Source organism: Manduca sexta, chromosome 20, assembly GCF_014839805.1.
Source record: "Manduca sexta isolate Smith_Timp_Sample1 chromosome 20, JHU_Msex_v1.0, whole genome shotgun sequence".
NCBI lineage: Eukaryota > Metazoa > Arthropoda > Insecta > Lepidoptera > Sphingidae > Manduca > Manduca sexta.
The window spans coordinates 13,053,178-13,070,556 of NC_051134.1; the positions used below are offsets into that span (position 1 = coordinate 13,053,178).

At 31.8% G+C, this 17,379-nt stretch overlaps 5 protein-coding genes across 11 annotated transcripts; 3 read left to right on the forward strand and 2 right to left on the reverse strand.

Annotated features, from left to right (window-relative positions):
- Positions 1 to 964: 964 nt before the first annotated feature.
- LOC115449566 (putative methyltransferase C9orf114) lies at positions 965 to 2,781 on the forward strand. The gene is made up of 3 exons (XM_030177420.2): positions 965 to 1,616; positions 1,809 to 2,081; positions 2,376 to 2,781. The coding sequence occupies exons 1-3, from the start codon at positions 1,066 to 1,068 to the stop codon at positions 2,764 to 2,766; spliced, it is 1,215 nt and encodes a 404-aa protein (XP_030033280.1). The 5' UTR covers positions 965 to 1,065; the 3' UTR covers positions 2,767 to 2,781.
- LOC115449567 (ribulose-phosphate 3-epimerase) lies at positions 2,776 to 4,876 on the reverse strand. Its single transcript, XM_030177422.2, has 4 exons — positions 4,449 to 4,876; positions 3,923 to 4,030; positions 3,147 to 3,368; positions 2,776 to 3,032 (listed from the first exon to the last, which is right to left on the reverse strand). Exons 1-4 carry the CDS (start codon positions 4,683 to 4,685, stop codon positions 2,925 to 2,927), a joined length of 675 nt encoding a protein of 224 aa, XP_030033282.1. The 5' UTR covers positions 4,686 to 4,876; the 3' UTR covers positions 2,776 to 2,924.
- A 578-nt stretch (positions 4,877 to 5,454) lies between these two features.
- On the forward strand, positions 5,455 to 9,831 carry LOC115449578. The gene is made up of 8 exons (XM_030177437.2): positions 5,455 to 5,667; positions 6,310 to 6,465; positions 6,592 to 6,688; positions 7,233 to 7,365; positions 7,676 to 7,769; positions 8,364 to 8,532; positions 8,683 to 9,222; positions 9,296 to 9,831. The coding sequence occupies exons 1-8, from the start codon at positions 5,539 to 5,541 to the stop codon at positions 9,706 to 9,708; spliced, it is 1,731 nt and encodes a 576-aa protein (XP_030033297.1). The 5' UTR covers positions 5,455 to 5,538; the 3' UTR covers positions 9,709 to 9,831.
- Positions 9,832 to 10,297: 466 nt separating this feature from the next.
- On the reverse strand, positions 10,298 to 16,357 carry LOC115449577 (venom allergen 5). 7 transcript variants are annotated; one of them, XM_030177435.2, is made up of 9 exons: positions 14,761 to 14,997; positions 14,534 to 14,689; positions 13,939 to 14,035; positions 13,171 to 13,300; positions 12,819 to 12,903; positions 12,576 to 12,747; positions 12,292 to 12,480; positions 11,471 to 12,217; positions 10,301 to 11,396 (listed from the first exon to the last, which is right to left on the reverse strand). In XM_030177435.2, exons 1-8 carry the CDS (start codon positions 14,863 to 14,865, stop codon positions 11,487 to 11,489), a joined length of 1,665 nt encoding a protein of 554 aa, XP_030033295.2. In that variant the 5' UTR covers positions 14,866 to 14,997; the 3' UTR covers positions 10,301 to 11,396; positions 11,471 to 11,486. The 7 variants fall into 7 exon arrangements, with proteins under 7 accessions (XP_030033294.2, XP_030033295.2, XP_030033292.2 ...); XM_030177432.2 differs by lacking the exon at positions 14,761 to 14,997 and adding an exon at positions 16,270 to 16,357 and having other exon boundaries at positions 10,301 to 12,217; XM_030177431.2 differs by having other exon boundaries at positions 10,301 to 12,217.
- On the forward strand, positions 15,026 to 16,476 carry LOC115449579. Its single transcript, XM_030177438.2, has 2 exons — positions 15,026 to 15,111; positions 15,403 to 16,476. The coding sequence occupies exon 2, from the start codon at positions 15,516 to 15,518 to the stop codon at positions 16,440 to 16,442; it is 927 nt and encodes a 308-aa protein (XP_030033298.2). The 5' UTR covers positions 15,026 to 15,111; positions 15,403 to 15,515; the 3' UTR covers positions 16,443 to 16,476.
- Positions 16,477 to 17,379: the final 903 nt, after the last annotated feature.

The following is a 17,379-nucleotide window of genomic DNA, read 5'->3' on the forward strand; positions in this document are numbered from 1 at the left end:
TTTCGATAATATGTTTTTTATATTTCTACCAAAAAGTTATCTAATAGCCCCGAAGTGAAATCGTTCTTCTTCTCTTCTTCTTATGTGATTGTGATGATAACATTTAAGAGGACCTAATTTTCTTAAACATGTTTAGGAAATTAGCGTGAGTCAGTCTTAGAAATATAACATAGTACATCTAATATAATGCTCAAAAGAATACTTGCCTCATTATATGTTAATAAAAAAAAATTAAGCTCAATTGATTATGTTTATGATTAATTTATGATTATGATAAACTTATTGATTTATTTAGTTATTTTATAGAACATAGAGAAAGTGTCTGTTAAAGAAACTGATTACTATTTGCAAGTTTTCATTTGATGTTCATTTTAAACTTTAAACCAAGTTATTAATAATTATAATATTTATAATTATTGATAACTTATTGTAATCTTTTGATTATAGAGGACAAAAGTATGACATTGTAATTTTTTTCATGGTTTTACAAATTTAAATATGCTACCATTCTCATTCACCTGTCTTGATCTCATTTATCTGATAATTTAAATTTTCAATGAGCTATATTTTTTCGTCTAATTGATCAATTTAAGGGCCTTTACCGTTATTATATTTCTTTAAATTATGTTTTTAATATGAACTAAGCAAATCATTCAAATATTTAAAAAAAAAATGAGCCAGATTAATGATGCCAAAACCTTGTTTTTCGGAGAATTGCCCGCGACTGGTAACTGGCAGATTGTAGTTTGTCTGGCAGTCAGCACTCGATTCTTACCACCATTCCCTATGAAATCATAATTCTTATTATTACCGTGCCACGTGCGCCGCTCGGCACAAAAATTACAAATAAAATTCTCTAGGTACTTCTTAAATTTTAACAATGAATTAGTAGGATTTTTTTTATATTTGTCGCCGTTGATATCTCATCTCGAGTTTAAAAAATAAAAAGTTAGTATAGTCAAACAATGTAGTCAAACGTCAACTGTCACTTTAGTTTTTATCAATAATCATTTGTTTGAGTTGAGGTTATATTTTCATGTGGTAAAATTGTGATGAATTAAAAGGATGTCTTTACCAACACAAACAAAACCACCTGGAAAGAGTTGGCGAGAAATAAACCAAGAAAGAAAAGCATTAAAGCGGCAACGAAACGAAGAGAAAATAATAAAACGTGAGAAAAGAGTCGCTTTAGAGAAAGTAGTTCAAGAAAAGGTTAAAGAAGAAGTAGAGAGAGAAAAGAAGAATGCAGAGATTTCCACTATTAGTATAGCCGTACCTGGGTCTATTTTAGAGAATGCTCAATCGGCAGAATTGCGTACTTACTTAGCTGGGCAAATAGCCCGCGCAGCTTGCGTATTCTGTGTGGATGAAGTAATCGTGTACGACGATATAGGAGACAAATTAAACACGAAGAAATCAAAATTGGAAGATGCAGACGGTGTGAAAGTAGCCCGCAAAAGTTGTGTTCAGTTAGCTCGAATATTGCAATATTTGGAGTGTCCTCAATATTTACGCAAGCATTTCTTCCCTTTGCACAAAGACCTTGAATTTGCTGGATTGTTAAATCCTTTAGATGCTCCACACCACTTAAGGATGTCAAATGATTTTAAATTCAGGTAGGCAATCAAAAAATTATATTGCCCAAAATTCATTTTTCATTTTTTATAAAATCAACTTAATATGCCTAAAAGGAAAACATTACAATATGGAAAATTAATATCATGACAAAAAAATATTGTATGGAACATCTCTTAGGTTCAAAAAATGAAATTCATTTTTCAAACAATCAAAATTGTTTACTATTACAGGGAGGGTATAACGATGAACAAAAAGGTCAGACCTGGTAAAGGTTCTCAGGTGAATGTGGGCTTACTGCAAGATATATCTACTGACAAATTGCTCAACCCTGGCCTCAGAGTCACCGTAAGGATGTTACCTACTGCAGAAGGAAGCAAAAAACTAAAAGGCAAGATTGTGAGTTTGTCCACACCGAGGGCAGAAACTGGAGTGTACTGGGGCTACACAGTAAGAATTGCTAACAATTTAAGTCAAGTGTTTACTCAAAGCCCCTATAAAGATGGGTAAGTGTCTTAAGTAACTGATTTTTAGTATGTAGTAGGTACTCCTCATGACATCTTTACAACCAGCTTGTATTCCATTTTATTATTGGACTGATGCAATATAATAATTGTTATACCATGAAGGATTTAGTTTAGTTTATATGTTAAATGGTTATTGAACCAAGTACTCTTTTGGCAGCCTCATAATAATATTAAGTCTCTACACCAAGGCTGCAGTATTTACAATTTAATAAAATTTCTCAACTATTATAAAATAGTTATATAGTTTTTCATATACATAAATTTTTTTTTCAGTTATGATTTGACAATAGGCACGTCTGATAGAGGTAGTTCAATTGATGAATTGCCAAACAATGGGTTAGACTACAATCATGCCCTTGTGGTATTTGGTGGACTTCATGGCATTGAAGCAGCTTTGGAAGGAGATGAACAAATACAGGAGGATGATGCCAGTTTACTTTTCAATCACTATGTGAATGTATTGCCAAGTCAGGGTTCAAGAACAATTAGAACTGAAGAGGCAGTGCTGATTGCTTTGTCTGGACTTAGGAATAAATTGAAAGCTAATAACGAGCCCATGGTGTTTAAGGACACAGGGATCGCAGTTAGTTCCACATTCCCAGCTATTAAAAGTGATTCGGAATCTGGCGGCACTGTCAATTTAGATTTAAGCAAATTTGATTAAAATATGTAATTATGACAAAATATTTTATTTTTTTACAAATATAAAAATGTACTTTGGAAGACAGATCATGTGTTCTACACACCAAAATTGACAAAAAAGTCAATGGGTTCAGCATATAGCACATTAAGAATGTTTACTAGTATTAGTTCTCAAGCTACTTATTTATTGATAGCCTGTACAACAGTATCTCGTAGTAATTTGATTGTGGCTGCCTGGTCTGGTGCTCCTATAACTGCAGTACCAGATACAATCATGTTTGCACCTGCCTGTAAAAATAAAAAGTATGTCTTCAATAAAAGTAATTTATAAAGAGGTTCTAAGTCAGTATTTTTAATTGAATTAAAGATAATATGAAATTCAGTATTGGATAATATACTAACAGTAGCGCAGCATTCAATGGTTGAAGGTCCAACTCCTCCATCAACTTCAATGTCCATTGTGGGATAGTGGTCCCTCAAATATCGCACTTTTGTCATTTGGTCCTCCATAAACTTCTGCCCTCCAAAACCAGGCTCCACAGTCATTATAAGAACCATATCTGCTAAAGATATGCATTTCTCTACCTCTGACACTGGAGTCCCAGGTTTGATTGCAACACCCACCTAGAAAGATAGAGTATTTAGAAAAAAGAAATGACATGTATGTTACTTCAAGATTACAGATACAATATTATCATTTAATTAACCACAATGAATTGTACTGGTTACTATGTGTGATAAAATGTGAATAATATGTTCTGAAAGTTATAATGAGACCATAAGGCCTTATGGAAAGGTATTTTTTTTAATGAGTTTTTTTGTTAATGAATCTTAACCTAAAATATATTGATATTTGAATACTTAAGATTTATTAGGTCTGCAAAGTCCTTAAAAAGTTCCAACTTATAATAATATTACTGTTCAAAGTATATATCATGAGCACAGCCAGGGTTAGGCAAGTATGGGCACTGCCCCATGTCTGCCCATTCTAGAAAGACTTATGCACATGGGGAGCTCATGTGGTTTAGGCATTTTTTCTTTGAATTTCATGATTTATATTTGCTCCTTTTGACTGCCTTGCTAGAGAAAATCTGTAGCTAGGCCACTGATTATCTTAGATGATTGAAACTGTCTTTATACAGTATAAATTATACCACTTTTAAAATAAAATTATTCACCTTCATTCCATGTTCTTTAATTTTCCTGCAGACATCTTCAACATTGGTTACTGGTTCAATGTGAAATGTGTATTGATTGACTCCAGCATCAGCCATGGGTGCAATCCACTATAGTATACATTATAAAAGAGTTAGATAATATTTACAATTTGAATATTGGTAAATTATTTTAATTATTAATGTACAAAAATAAAATTAAAAGACCATGTAAACTTGTTTTTTTTTACTATGTTTCGTTATGCAGAACGGCGTAGACCACATGTTTGTCACTTGCAGTTTCAATAATATAATTTGGCGAGGTATTTGAATGCATGAAATGAATTGCATTAAAAGTTAAAGAACTGCTGGTCTAAAAGTATTATTTCTTTAAAATGAGGCATAAAAAGTTGGATGTCACTTTCTGAGGGATTCTTGTTAATCATTCGTAACTTGTAACATTATCATTATTCTAATAACCTCATAGTTCACATGACGACCTGTATGACTTTACAATAAAAACTATTGATAAGAGCACAATTCCACTGACCTGTTCCGGTTTTGAAACCATCATATGGGTCTCGAAAAAAGCATCTTTGATTTTTTTTCTTAGACATTTCACAACTGGATGGCCAAACGTTAAGTTAGGCACGAAATGACCGTCCATAACATCCAAATGCAAGTAGTCTGCTCCATTATCTAGTAACTTCTGGGACTCTTCGTATAATTTTGATAGATCGGCATTAAGTATTGAAGGGCCGATAAGGGCTTTTAATGAACGACTCATAATTATTAGGAAAGATAAAATACAAAAATGTTGTAAGATGACACTGAACAAGTTATAAAACTTTCCGTATTATCAAAATATTTGTACACAACTCGAAGGTTATATTCGCGCGTCTAATCCACAGAACACCACAGAAGATGACACAGATTCTGATAGATTGTAACTTGACAGATCACAGATAACACTGGTAGGACTGAGGCATGTACAACAACATAGCACACAATTTATTGAGTATTACGACTCGATTGTTATAAACATCGATAATAAATCATGAATATAAATTTATGTGAATATTAACTTTAGTTTTATTAGCTACTTTATAGTTTTATTAACAGTATAATGTTCTGACTGTAATTTAAGTTAAATTAAATTTTACAACAACTTACATTTTTGGACTCGTTTAAAGAATATAGGAAATGGAAACATTTAGTTTGAGCCCCTGCGCAAGGATGACATGCATATCTATTGATGGTATTAAGTGAGCCCACATCTTATTATTTATTTATAGTCGGGTTTTGGCGGGGAATTTCAAAGCGTTCCAAATCACTTATTTTACTTATGTACAATTACTTCGATGCTTCATAAAAAAGGAGAACAATCGCTAAAGTGATAAGATACTGTTTAATAATTAATAACTAGCTTTTTACGAAAATCATAGTTTTAAAATGTGCCTTTTTCAAAACTATCTATTAATATTGATTTAATATAATATATGTCCTTTTAAAATAGTCAAGGTCCCATTTTATAAAAAGCATTAGTCACAGTGAACAATATGCCATTATTTCTAAACCGTCTGGATTATTGCAATATTACTATGACACATTTGTAAAGATTTAAATAAAACAAACAATAAATGCTAGCGGTGAAAAACTCATTATTTATTTATATTCTTATAATATTTATTTTAAAATGTAAATCCAAAGATTATTGCAGTGCTGATACGTGTAATAACAATAAACAGCATACACTATGCAAATTCCAGGCATGTTACGCATAGTTTACATTTTTATCTCGCTCTTAGTGCATTAGCAATTTGTTTACCTATAGTATTTTTGGAATGAGCACAGTTTTACTGCACAAATAAAATTGTTAAATATACATTTGCAGTTTATCTTTATTAGACATATTGTAGGCATAATATAAGCACTAGCTGGCGTCTGCAGCATTGTTGGTGTATATTAGGGTATCTAGGTACTTGTAAGTTAAAAGCATACTGCGATTTAAAAAGTCTGAGTGAAAATTTTATTAAAACTAAAAATAATATACCTACTTAATAATATCATTTTAAAGTTATTTTGTTGAAATGCTACATTTGGCGTATAACGGTACAGCCTATGTGTCCATCATAGGCATACGTCCTTATTCTTAGACGTTTTTTATCTAAGGACGGAGTAAATCTCTGATAACAAGTCTGTTTTTCAGTACTGATGGTCACGGACAGTGTCAACACTGAGAAACAAACTTGTTATCACAGCTTTACTCCGTCCTTAGATAAAAAACGTCTATGAATAAGGGGGATAGTCTAGTTTTGTGTGCATTTTATTCAATTCGTTTTCTACTTAATATTATTGTACTATGTAAACATATACAAAATATCATAAATACTTAATGTTTTATTTTCCAGTCCCCTAATCCTGCAAACCATTGTATTGAATTTGAATTCTTAATTAAAACTCCAGATGAAAAAATTGCAATTTTAAACAAAATAAATAGTCGGCGTAACAAAGTAGCTTTAGGGGAACTGAAATCATTAAAATCTGCTGAAAGTATGCTGAAACTGGTAAATTGGTTTAATTATTTATTATGATAAAAATATCTATTTAGAACATGTAGTACATACTTATTTATGATAATGTGTCGTACTATGTAGATCTACATATTTATTATTGCATATTTCTTAACACAGGAATGGAATGAAGACTTAGCATTGTCTGCACAGCGTTGGGCAAACCAATGTGTGAAGCACAATGTACCAGACATAAAGGATTTTTGCCGAGATTTGAGTTCTGTTATGCATATAATTTATTATTATTGTTTAGTGTCTTAGATAAATCAATATAGTGTATACCCATATAATACATATTTTTCTAAGATTTATCTTTTCCAACCTGACTAACTGACATTTTCAATAAACGATCCCAATTGCTTTTTTAGATCTATCTCAAAAATAGACCAATCATAGCGGTTTTTTTACATGCTTACAAATGACTTATTTTGATTGGTTCATTTCTGGAATCGGATTGAAGATTGAGATTGGGATCGTTTATTGAAAACGGCTGATCTAGATTTGGCTCGAGGCTACACTTGCGTGATAAGAAAGTAAACTAGGATATATATACCAATCCTCTGAGTAGTTTACGTTGTCTTTGCCACTGTCGTTCATTATAAGATTCGTATTAATAGTTTTAGAGATCATCAGATTCATCACCTACGTAAAAGTTCACGAGCAATATTTGGCCTCTACATGATATTAAGTTAGGATATTTTTCTTTAAATCTTTAATTTAAAATCTGATGAAAGCTTATTATAGGGATTGTTTTCTAATAGGACAAGAATCTGTTGAACAAAACATTGCGACCATTCATGGCGAAGCGCCTGGACTTTCACTGTTAGCACTCATTGACGTATGGTATATGGAATTGTTAAATTTTAACGCTTCTTTCTTATCGAGATACAAACCGTAAGTTGAAATGTATTCCAAACTATTATAAATATTATGTTTTAAAATGTTAATTTAGAAATATAGTCATTTGTTGAGAATATTTTCAAAAAACGGCATTTATTCCCCTAAAATTTTGGATGTTTCAGCCTTTCAAGGCTGGCAAAGGCAAGGCTGAAACAGTAGTTATCGAAAGGTAATCACTGGATTACCTTACGATAACTACAATATGAGAATCTTATTTACCTACATTAACTTTCATAAAACAGTATGATATATATTTATAAAAGTTTTATTTATTAAGTATATATTAATCTTAGTTATCTTTTAGATCAGTGCAAACAGGATTTTTACACTATGATTATTTTACTCAACTTATTTGGGCAGATACGACGCAAGTTGGATGCGGTGGCGTAAAATTTAAAGTGAGTTTTGTGCTAGTGGAAATTATAGTAACTGTATTAAATTTTTATGTCCATAATTAAAATAATAATTCAAACTCATAACAACCGATGTTTCTTATCAGTTAATTACATAAAGTATGCCTGTAAAATATAGGTAGCATATCCATTAAAATAAGTCATGCTTCCTAATGATATGAAAATCATTATCACGTAAAATTACTGCCAAAATATCAATAATTATAATTATCTTAAGTTTTGTGGGACTTTTAATTTTGAGATTTGTTCATGTTGTACTAGTAAAAACTATTTTAGGAAAACCTGTTCTATCCCTTTGGTTTTTGATTATACTAGGTGTTGCGCACGGCATCGCCCGCGTGAATAGTCTTTCCTACTAGAAAAGTCGCTAAACACAATACGGCGCCATATTTTTAAAAAATGAGAATAAATAAGTTGTTATGGGAGAAAATTACCGGGATTAAAGTAGTTTATGTGTTAATCGCGGACATGGTCTAGCCATCTGCCAAATTTGTTCCTTATCCGTTCAGTTGTTTCGGTTTTTACTTGTAACAAACATGTAAAATTTTACTAATTTATTTGTAACTATAATATTTTCAGGAACAGTATGAAAGTGAAAGTGGACTGAGAAATAGGACCATTTATAGACTCGTGTGTAATTTTGCTCCGGGTGGAAATCGTGAAAATGAATCTGTGTATTCCGTAGGCTTGCCTTGCTCACGATGCCCTTTGGAATATATTTGCGATATAGAATTTAAAGCACTGTGTGGTATGTATATATTATATTATAAAAGTTATTTCATTGAGTTAGACGCTCTTTATACCTTACGTTCCATTGATACATAATGTACAAATTGAGTACGTTTTCATTACTGATACCTGTTCTTCAATAACAAAGAAAATTTTTATTCATTTACAGGGCCAAAAAATCCTAACAAAACTTCAATTATAAATCTGAAATATGAACCAGACATTGAAAAAACAACAGCAATAACTTCGGAATTTTATGACTATTCAGACGTTGCTATGGATTTTATTGAAAAATTGGGGTCAGCCGAAACGGCCGATAAAATAAAATCAACTGATCAATTGCAATTCGGTGGAAAATCTCAAACACCGTTTGAGTATTTTTCAAATTTACACGTTTTGACTAAACATGGCAAGGAAGAAGCAGCGTCACTATTGCACACTTGTAAAGAAGAACTTGCAGTTGATGAATTTATCTCGCTACTCAAAAAGAAATTAAGCAACGATCCTATGTTCAAAGAAATGTTGGTTACTAAATCCTTACTCAATAATGCTCCAGATAATACATATACTGATGCGAGCGTGGCGGACTTTGTTAGTAAAATTTACAGTAAAAAAATACCGACAACTACGTCCAAGACACCTAATAACGATTTGATAAATTCTACGTTGCTTGTTGATTTGATTGAGGCAGTCATTTTTAGAAGCGGTGGTTGGTATTTTCATTAAATATATTTTATCGAAAAGCATAGGATAGCATTCTAAATCTATATTTTTGCTTACAGGAAAATACTCAACATCAGAGATAACCGAACAAAACACACAACCAGAGCATGAAGTAAGTCCAGTTAAAATACAAGCCGAATTAGCTGAGGTAAAACCGAATCATGATTTTACTGGTCATTACTTTTTTCCTGAAGATGAAGAAGAATTAATTACTGAAACAACTGAATCGTATGACGATACGTTTAGCGTACCAGCTTCTGACATCATTCAGGAAATAGAAGAAATTAAAAAGATTACTACAACGAAAGACTTTTTAGATGATATACTGGAATCAGATGTGGTAGTCGAAAGTACAAGTTCCCCAACTTTATTGTCACCTGATGATATTAGTATATACAAAAGTGGCCACAATGTTATGAAAAAGTTTTTAGAAAATATTGGCGATAAAGGAGAAAGGGCACGACTCGCTTAGCAAGAAAAAATAAGCTTTAATATATTTCACGAGTAACATGCACCATACATCACTAAATCGGTTTCAAAAATAATCGTATATTTTAAAGCATGTTTTATTCTAATAAATCATTCGTTATAATAATCTAATTTGAAATTTACAAGTAATCCCAAGGGTAGGTAATAATAAGTTCAAAAAATATTTTTATACTGAAATACCTCAGCTGTTGTTTTTTCTATTTACTTATTTATAGACATGACAATAATATAGGATTATATTATCTTTACAAGAATAAGTCACCCCTCATTATATTTTTATGTTATGCGTAACATTTAAATTCATATTCGATTCTAAAGTAAAATTTTATAATATTGTTAATAACCCTATACATAATACCCTTTGACAAAATTTGAATAAAACTTCAAAATTTTTCAAGGAATTACATAAAACTACCTTTTGTTTTCGTTTGAAAGTTTTTCTTTGACATGTATAATATGTTGTGATATGCTAACAACACTATTTTATGATATTTATTCATAGGGTTTTGGGTTGTTCTTCATTTGGAATTAAGTTATTGTAATATCCTCGAAAATTAAAAAGAAACAATTGACAAAATATTCTGCGTTTTTCTTTATTAAATCCATGAAATTATAATATATAAAACAACACAATGTGCCTGTACTACATTTACTTCACCACTACATGGACATTTCATAGATTTAAAGATATTTGGAAAGTAGTTAAGAGTGTTTTTTCTTTGTATACGATGTAAATTTTCAAGTGACAGGTCATTATTTAAACTCATCTTGCTAATGATGTACTTATATCTATTATTAAATTTTTGTTGAGTGAAAATATGCTTGTCCCTTTTTATTCGTAAATTGTCTTGGCCACAAATGCATCCGTATTGTGGAACGAACATTCCTGTATTTATTTCAGGTGTACCGACCTCTGTATATTTGTATTCAATTGCCGATGTAGTAGGTCCTATATGCGTTTCTTGATAGTTTACTGTTGATTCAGTTATAATTTCCCCTTCCAGATTCCGTTTCAAGGCTCTACGTTCACAATAGTCTTCGTCTTCTGGAGTTGGTTCACTAGATAAGTTAGGATCAGGAATAGTTGACATTTTATTGCGATGCATAAACTCTCGCGTACACGTTGATGTACGAGTACACCCTTCGACATATCCTGGGGGCGTCCTCGAACCTCGGTCAAACCCTCCTCCCCCTGCTATCATATCACCGCCAGACATGGTCAAAGCTGTCCAAGTACAGGTTAGTTTACGGGTACAATGTTTCTTTCGAACAAACGGGGTGTTAGTTGTTATTTCGGAGGTGGGTGCTGAAATATTTTTTCCTTCCCTTGCAATATTCTCTTCACTCGCTTTTCGACGTGCATATTGATATGATTCTTCGGGAGTAAATTTTCTTAAATGCATTAATTCATCAAATGATAAGTACTTCTCACTGACACGATCTTTAATTCCACGTATAATAGGAGTGCTCTTTGTGGTTATTGTTATAGATTCCGTAATCAATATAGGTTTTGAAAAGGTAGTGGTCCTTTTAGATTTTCTATGTGTTTTAAACCCTAATGTCGTGTACCTTATCGATTTTAATTGCGACCGTCGTTTGTAATTATATTGATCTATTTCCCAAAAAGGCTTAAACGTGACTTGTTCATCTAGATCACGTCTGTTTCTCCCACTGGAATCAAAAGTTTCGTATAAGTAGTCTTGATCTCGCAAATTTAATTGGGGGTGCACATTTGATTCTTTTACCTGGTCGTGATAGTCGTTATATTCTGTCCCACTTTTGATTCTTTTCTATTAATTTAATATACTTTGGAGCTGCTTTAGGCGATGAATTTGTTATAGTTATTTTTTCATCACCACTTCTTACTACTAAAGGCGAAGGTACATCATAAAGTTTATATTCTTGAGATTTTCTTGTTTCATCAGGGTTCATGTTATCATTCGTTCGTAGCATTTTTGGACAGCATGTTGTAATGCCCATATTTATACATCCACATTTAACGCCGCAGGCACACCTCGTGGGTGTTGTGTAACAAGGACTATATTTGTTACATGAGCAGAATTGGTTAAAAGAATTCCATTTAGTAGGGGCACACAGATTTTGGTAAAAAGTACTTGAGTGACAAATCGTGGTAAGTTGATGGCAATTGTCATTAATTTGCCCTCTTGTGCAACCTGGTGTATTACATTCATTTCCGGCGCTATTAATTGAAGGAGGCTTTGTTTTTCGGGTGCATCTATAGTTGTGGTCCATGTAATGTTTTCTAGAATCGCTATAGGAATATAAATTCATTGAATCAGTCGAAAAATCGAATTTTCTATAGTTAGGATCGTTATTTTCGCCGTGTGTGTCATGATTGTGGACATGAGATTCGTGCCCATGGTAAACTCGCGAATGCCCTCTTTCCTGCTGATTATGATTTATGTAAGATACATTCATAGACGGATTCCAGAAATTCTGTTTGCGTAACGGAGCTACACGTTTCATTCCGCCTAAAATAATAATAGTAAAGTTGAATCATTTAATTGCCTACATCATATGATTTCTACACTATTTATATACTTACCATGGGTATGATTAAAATAAACATGTCTTATTTTCTGATTTCTTTGATCTTTACTATTGTAGCTGGTGTTATTTATTAGTCTTAAATTATTTCGGATAGGGTCTATTTCTTGTTTTATTGAACTGTTCGACAAATTGAGGATCCTAAGCAAACTGCTTACGTGTGAACGCATTGTTGTAAATCTTCTTGCTGAAAATTCACAATTAATTTATAATGTCGTCTTTAATAATTTCAGTACAGAAATAACACATAAATACAATTTGATCCTTATAAATTGTTACTACCTGTACTATTATCTCGATTAACACACAGAGCAGTAAATGTGCTGTCTGGTATCATATTATTCGGACATTGAGTACCAGGATAGCCAATTGTATAAACTGGCTTTCCATGAATATTTCCTTTTGGTGCAAAATTACATACAAGCCTTTCCACTATTGTATTCTTGAATTCAACCTAAAATGTTATGTGTTATTCAGATAGTATTTGTAGAAAACGGAACGATCTCTCAAATTGTTAACATTTACATAAAACCTCGCTTTGCCACACCCTACAGAATCTGTTTCTGCCCAGATTAATTGAGTGAAATAATCTGTGTTGTGATGTCGTGATCTGAAATTATGAAACACGTAAATTTATTTTCGGAATAGGAATTGTGCTCTTGCGGGCATGGTTTTAGCTACTTCAGACAGCATTTTAATCCCTCCCAATAAGTTGAGAAAGATTTTTAGGCAAGTAATTCTTCAAATGTTACTAAAATTAACCAGTGGAAGCTGTTAGTAATTGAATGTAATATTAATTATCCATGCATACCTATGGGTATCTATATTAAAATTTGATTACTACGGCAAGTTGTACTATATTATGCGAAATACATACTGGTTATAATAAGTGACGTCCCCTTTGTACTTCAGTATTTGTATGTACCACATTTCCACGAAACTTTTCACGTTTAAGCCTGACGTTGGTCCTAATATTGTTGCTACATTCTGTCCAACTTTAATGTGAGCTGCAAACACATTATGCTGCATGTGATTGTAAGTAAGCTACCTAAGGTTTTTTTCTGGTAAGGTTAAAGGTCACATTGGATATTCATGGTCCCTTTAAACCGTAGGTTAAATATAAATTTCAAGTTCAAACTTAAAATCCGATGTATCCCAAATGCAATTATAGTTTATGTCAATGCCGATAGCATTGTCAATAAAGTGGAATATTATGATTTTAAACTTTAAATAAAATTATTGTAAATACTCATGCCTATTCACAAGCCCCGAAGCGATTCTTTTCACAGACCCAGCGAAGCGTATATTGTATCGAAAGGTTTTCCAATATAGATATTTACTATTTATTTATTTGTTTTACTGAACGATTGAGTCTGCATTCAGAATTTATGTCTTCGCCATATTTATATTGGATTAAGTGGGTAAGTGTTTTAAAAAGCATAGTTGTTTTTAAATTGAGTTGAATTTATTATTAGGGCCCATAGATTTGATTGAATTATACGCTGCAAATTACAATACATAATAAAATAATTTCATCTATCTGTATTTATTAGTCTTTCATGATAGTTCGACCCTACTTGCACATTCGTCAGTTCGGAGAAAGAAATGACATTTGTTACTACAGCCTTATTTTTTTATTACGTACCCAAATCACGGCATTGATCTTCTTTGTCTAGTTGAAGAGACGGGTCACATTGATCGACCCATCGCTGGGCAAAAGCAGCTAATTTAGAAGACCAAGACTGAAACAAGGAAGGTAATGTTTTTTATATCGTGAAAGTTAGACAAACATTTAAGGGGTGACCTGATGGGTCTAAAATGAAAACTATCGCAAATGTCCTAAATGTAAGAATAATCATGGGCTCATAGACATTAAATTGCATAATAAATTATAATCATAGGTGCAAAGATCTTCTTAAATCAATTTACATTCTAAGAATATAGGGAGTTTTTTGAAGTCCAGGAAATATTATCATTGATGAATGATCACAATATGTAACGCAAATATATGGGTATCACGGCACGTCGCTTTTCTCTGTGCTAGTAGTTTTTGGTATCGCTCTGGTTCTAGCAAGCCTATCCATACATTAAGCAAGTTGAAGAATATATAGTATTATTATAAGCATGATATTAATATAATGACTGTTTAATAATAAACTAATGGTAAGAAAAAATAATGATTATGTAGATTATAGTATATTATACAAAGAGATTCAGCAAGTAATATTCTAGTAACGTACAATTTTCTTCATGTTGGCAGCTTGTGGTAAATTTTTGTTAAGTCCTAAAGCAATATAATTCCTTCTTTCATTGATTCTATTGACAATTTCATTTATTTCCACCCGTCTTAACAATGCTGTATTGTTGTACGATTTACAAGCGACGCTCGGACCCTCCTAAAATAATTTGTGTACATAACGGTAAGAAATAGATTTAAATCTTCAATTAAGAAGTTTGTTTGACTTACATTGAAGAGACAAAGTGTGTGGTTACGACATATTTCACAGTAATTATTAAAACACGAACTATATAGGACATAAACGAATAATACGATTAATTTTATATATATCATAATAAATTATGAAATACAAACACAAAAACACATTAACGAAAACCATGGCCAAATAGACAAATCCATTTAGACGTTTAACAAAACTTCACTTAAAATGAAGGGTTTTGTATCTATTTGTTATGTTTTTTGTGTTTCCAATTTTATTGTTCACATTTCACATTACGGATGTAAATAGCATCGCTTTGAGGAATGATATAATTCAATCTCGAAACAAACAAACTGGCGGAAAAGTTATACTCGTTAAAGGTAATTTGATACGAGAAATATTGTATTGTTATATTGTACGCATTATTATTACATAGTGTTTGTGATTTTTTGTATAGAGTTGCATATTTTTGTCCGTACATAAAAGTACATACAACCTGCACATTGGCTGAGTCAATTGATTTACATTCGCACGAAATTTACCTACTATTCGATTCATCGACTTTCATTATGCTCTTGATGCATTCTCGTTGGGTATGGGTACCCTTGACCCCATTCTACTTTTCATTGAGAATTTATTTATATACATTATAGGAGATATTTTGTTGACAGATGATATTGAGAAGAATATTTCAGCTTTTTCAAAACCTGGACCGTTGTTTCAAAGTTTTCAAAATTCTTCAAACAGAAGGCCATCTAATTTACAATCAAATGTTTACGACAAAATGCTATTGGATGAGATGTTCTCCATTAAACAGTTACAGAATCGGAATATAAAGCATAACTCGAAGGCACCGATATTACCGAGGATTACTGTACAAACACCCACATTAGAGGTTAAACAAAAATGGCCTCTAATAGAGCTTTTAGCCGGAATAAATTCTAAAACAAACAACAATGAAAAAAACAATACTAGTAGTACTTTACAATTTATGCAAAATATTCAACGGAATGTAAAAGAAAACCGAACCATACATAAGGTTGTTGAGCTCAGAAGTATACCAGAGGATTTGAAACATCAAGAGCCTTTACATAATATACCCGTGAGATATTGTACATGTATGAAGTCAAATGCGTTTACCACTTGTAGTCATAGAGAAAACGAGAAAATGTGTACTCACACGCCAAAATATGATTTTAGACATGAACCAGGTATCCTGACTCCATACCCTGCTTTCTATCTACCTTATCAGTCTTACATTTTAAGTGCCACCACTGGTTATCCCTACAAAATGACGTATTACCATCCAAATATTATTAACGAATTAAAGGTGTCCAAAAAAAAGAAACACCGGTACTCCACTACAATCCAATATGACGATGATCTTTATTACGAAAACAGTTATAATGAAGCAAAGAATAAATACTATGATTACTTAGAAAACGATAAACATTCAGACAAAGTTTTCCATAAACCTAAAAAAGGCGAAGGGTTAATTAACATCGATTATGACGTTAGTAATAAAAAGAGTAAAAAACCTGAACAAGGAACTGTTAAGAAAGATCCGGATTTGCATGACATCATAAACGATTTGGATCCCGTCTACAGTGACTGCGCCATGAAGAAATGTTATTGTTCTTCGTCTGTGAAACATAATTTCTCTTTTTTTTATGCTATCTCATGTATAACATTTGCGGTTTCCAGGCGTTAAGATTTAAAATCTTATATATTGATGACACCACAAATGTATTTTATTATTTAGTAGATTTTGTTTGCGGATGCGTTCTTCTAAATCTTCGATTCTGAAATAAAAAAGACAATAGTATTCTCGGATAATAAAGCTTTCCATTAATTTTTAGAAATTAGTGAATCAATATCTAATAACAATCTTCAGCTTACTATTTATTTATAGTTTTATTTTAAATTGAATATTTTATTAAGTCCATTATGCGGATAGCTCTATGAAAATTAAAAAAACAAAATTCTAAAGCCAAAAATAACTCAATAAATTGGAAATGATATCAACAATAAACTTAACCTTATATCAACTAACTACTATAGCTACATAAATCAGTTTTACATGTAATGTATGCAAGTAATGAAAAAATAAATATTACGTAAATTCTGGTTCATTATTGATGCCGGCTTCAATTTTTAAAATATTAAATTGTCTTTTTTCATAATCAGAAAAAATAAACAGTTTTTCACAGGAATATATGAAAAGGGATTTATAATTTATATCATGTCTTTACTTATTCAAAATTCATCACGATATTATGTTATAATAAAATTCTTTGTTAACTAAACGAAGAAAAGGGAAGGCTTGTTAGAGTAATTAGTAAACTAAGCGGTTTTCAGGCCGAGGTCGAGTTTGATCGCCCGATTTGTCGGTAAACACAGAAATGGCGAACTATCAACATGGGCAAGGTACAAAGGGTGGCTCAAATTTCTAGTCTAGTGACATGATTTTTTTGTAAGGCCTTAATTTACGCTATAATGTACCAATATACTCAGGGCATTAATTTTATACTGAAACAACGTACTGTTTTGTCAATGTAAAAGTTAGAGAGATTTGATAGAATGATAGGGCATTCCTATGTTTCAAATAGCATTTCCCTTAACACAATAAAGTGCTCTACAGTTTATTT

Coding starts and splice junctions, on each gene's coding strand:
- LOC115449566 (XM_030177420.2), top strand. CDS start 1,066: ATGTCTTTACCAACACAAACAAAACCACCTGGAAAGAGTTGGCGAGAA. Junction 1,617..1,808: donor TCAAATGATTTTAAATTCAG/GTAGGCAATCAA, acceptor TTACTATTACAG/GGAGGGTATAACGATGAACA. Junction 2,082..2,375: donor CAAAGCCCCTATAAAGATGG/GTAAGTGTCTTA, acceptor TTTTTTTTTCAG/TTATGATTTGACAATAGGCA.
- LOC115449567 (XM_030177422.2), bottom strand. CDS start 4,685: ATGAGTCGTTCATTAAAAGCCCTTATCGGCCCTTCAATACTTAATGCC. Junction 3,369..3,922: donor TTAAAGAACATGGAATGAAG/GTGAATAATTTT, acceptor CTATCTTTCTAG/GTGGGTGTTGCAATCAAACC. Junction 3,033..3,146: donor CCATTGAATGCTGCGCTACT/GTTAGTATATTA, acceptor TTATTTTTACAG/GCAGGTGCAAACATGATTGT.
- LOC115449578 (XM_030177437.2), top strand. CDS start 5,539: ATGCTAGCGGTGAAAAACTCATTATTTATTTATATTCTTATAATATTT. Junction 6,466..6,591: donor CTGAAAGTATGCTGAAACTG/GTAAATTGGTTT, acceptor TTCTTAACACAG/GAATGGAATGAAGACTTAGC. Junction 9,223..9,295: donor AGTCATTTTTAGAAGCGGTG/GTTGGTATTTTC, acceptor TTTTGCTTACAG/GAAAATACTCAACATCAGAG.
- LOC115449577 (XM_030177435.2), bottom strand. CDS start 14,865: ATGATATATATAAAATTAATCGTATTATTCGTTTATGTCCTATATAGT. Junction 13,301..13,938: donor AGATCAATGCCGTGATTTGG/GTACGTAATAAA, acceptor ATGTGTTTGCAG/CTCACATTAAAGTTGGACAG. Junction 12,481..12,575: donor TAATCGAGATAATAGTACAG/GTAGTAACAATT, acceptor GTGAATTTTCAG/CAAGAAGATTTACAACAATG.
- LOC115449579 (XM_030177438.2), top strand. CDS start 15,516: ATGCTATTGGATGAGATGTTCTCCATTAAACAGTTACAGAATCGGAAT.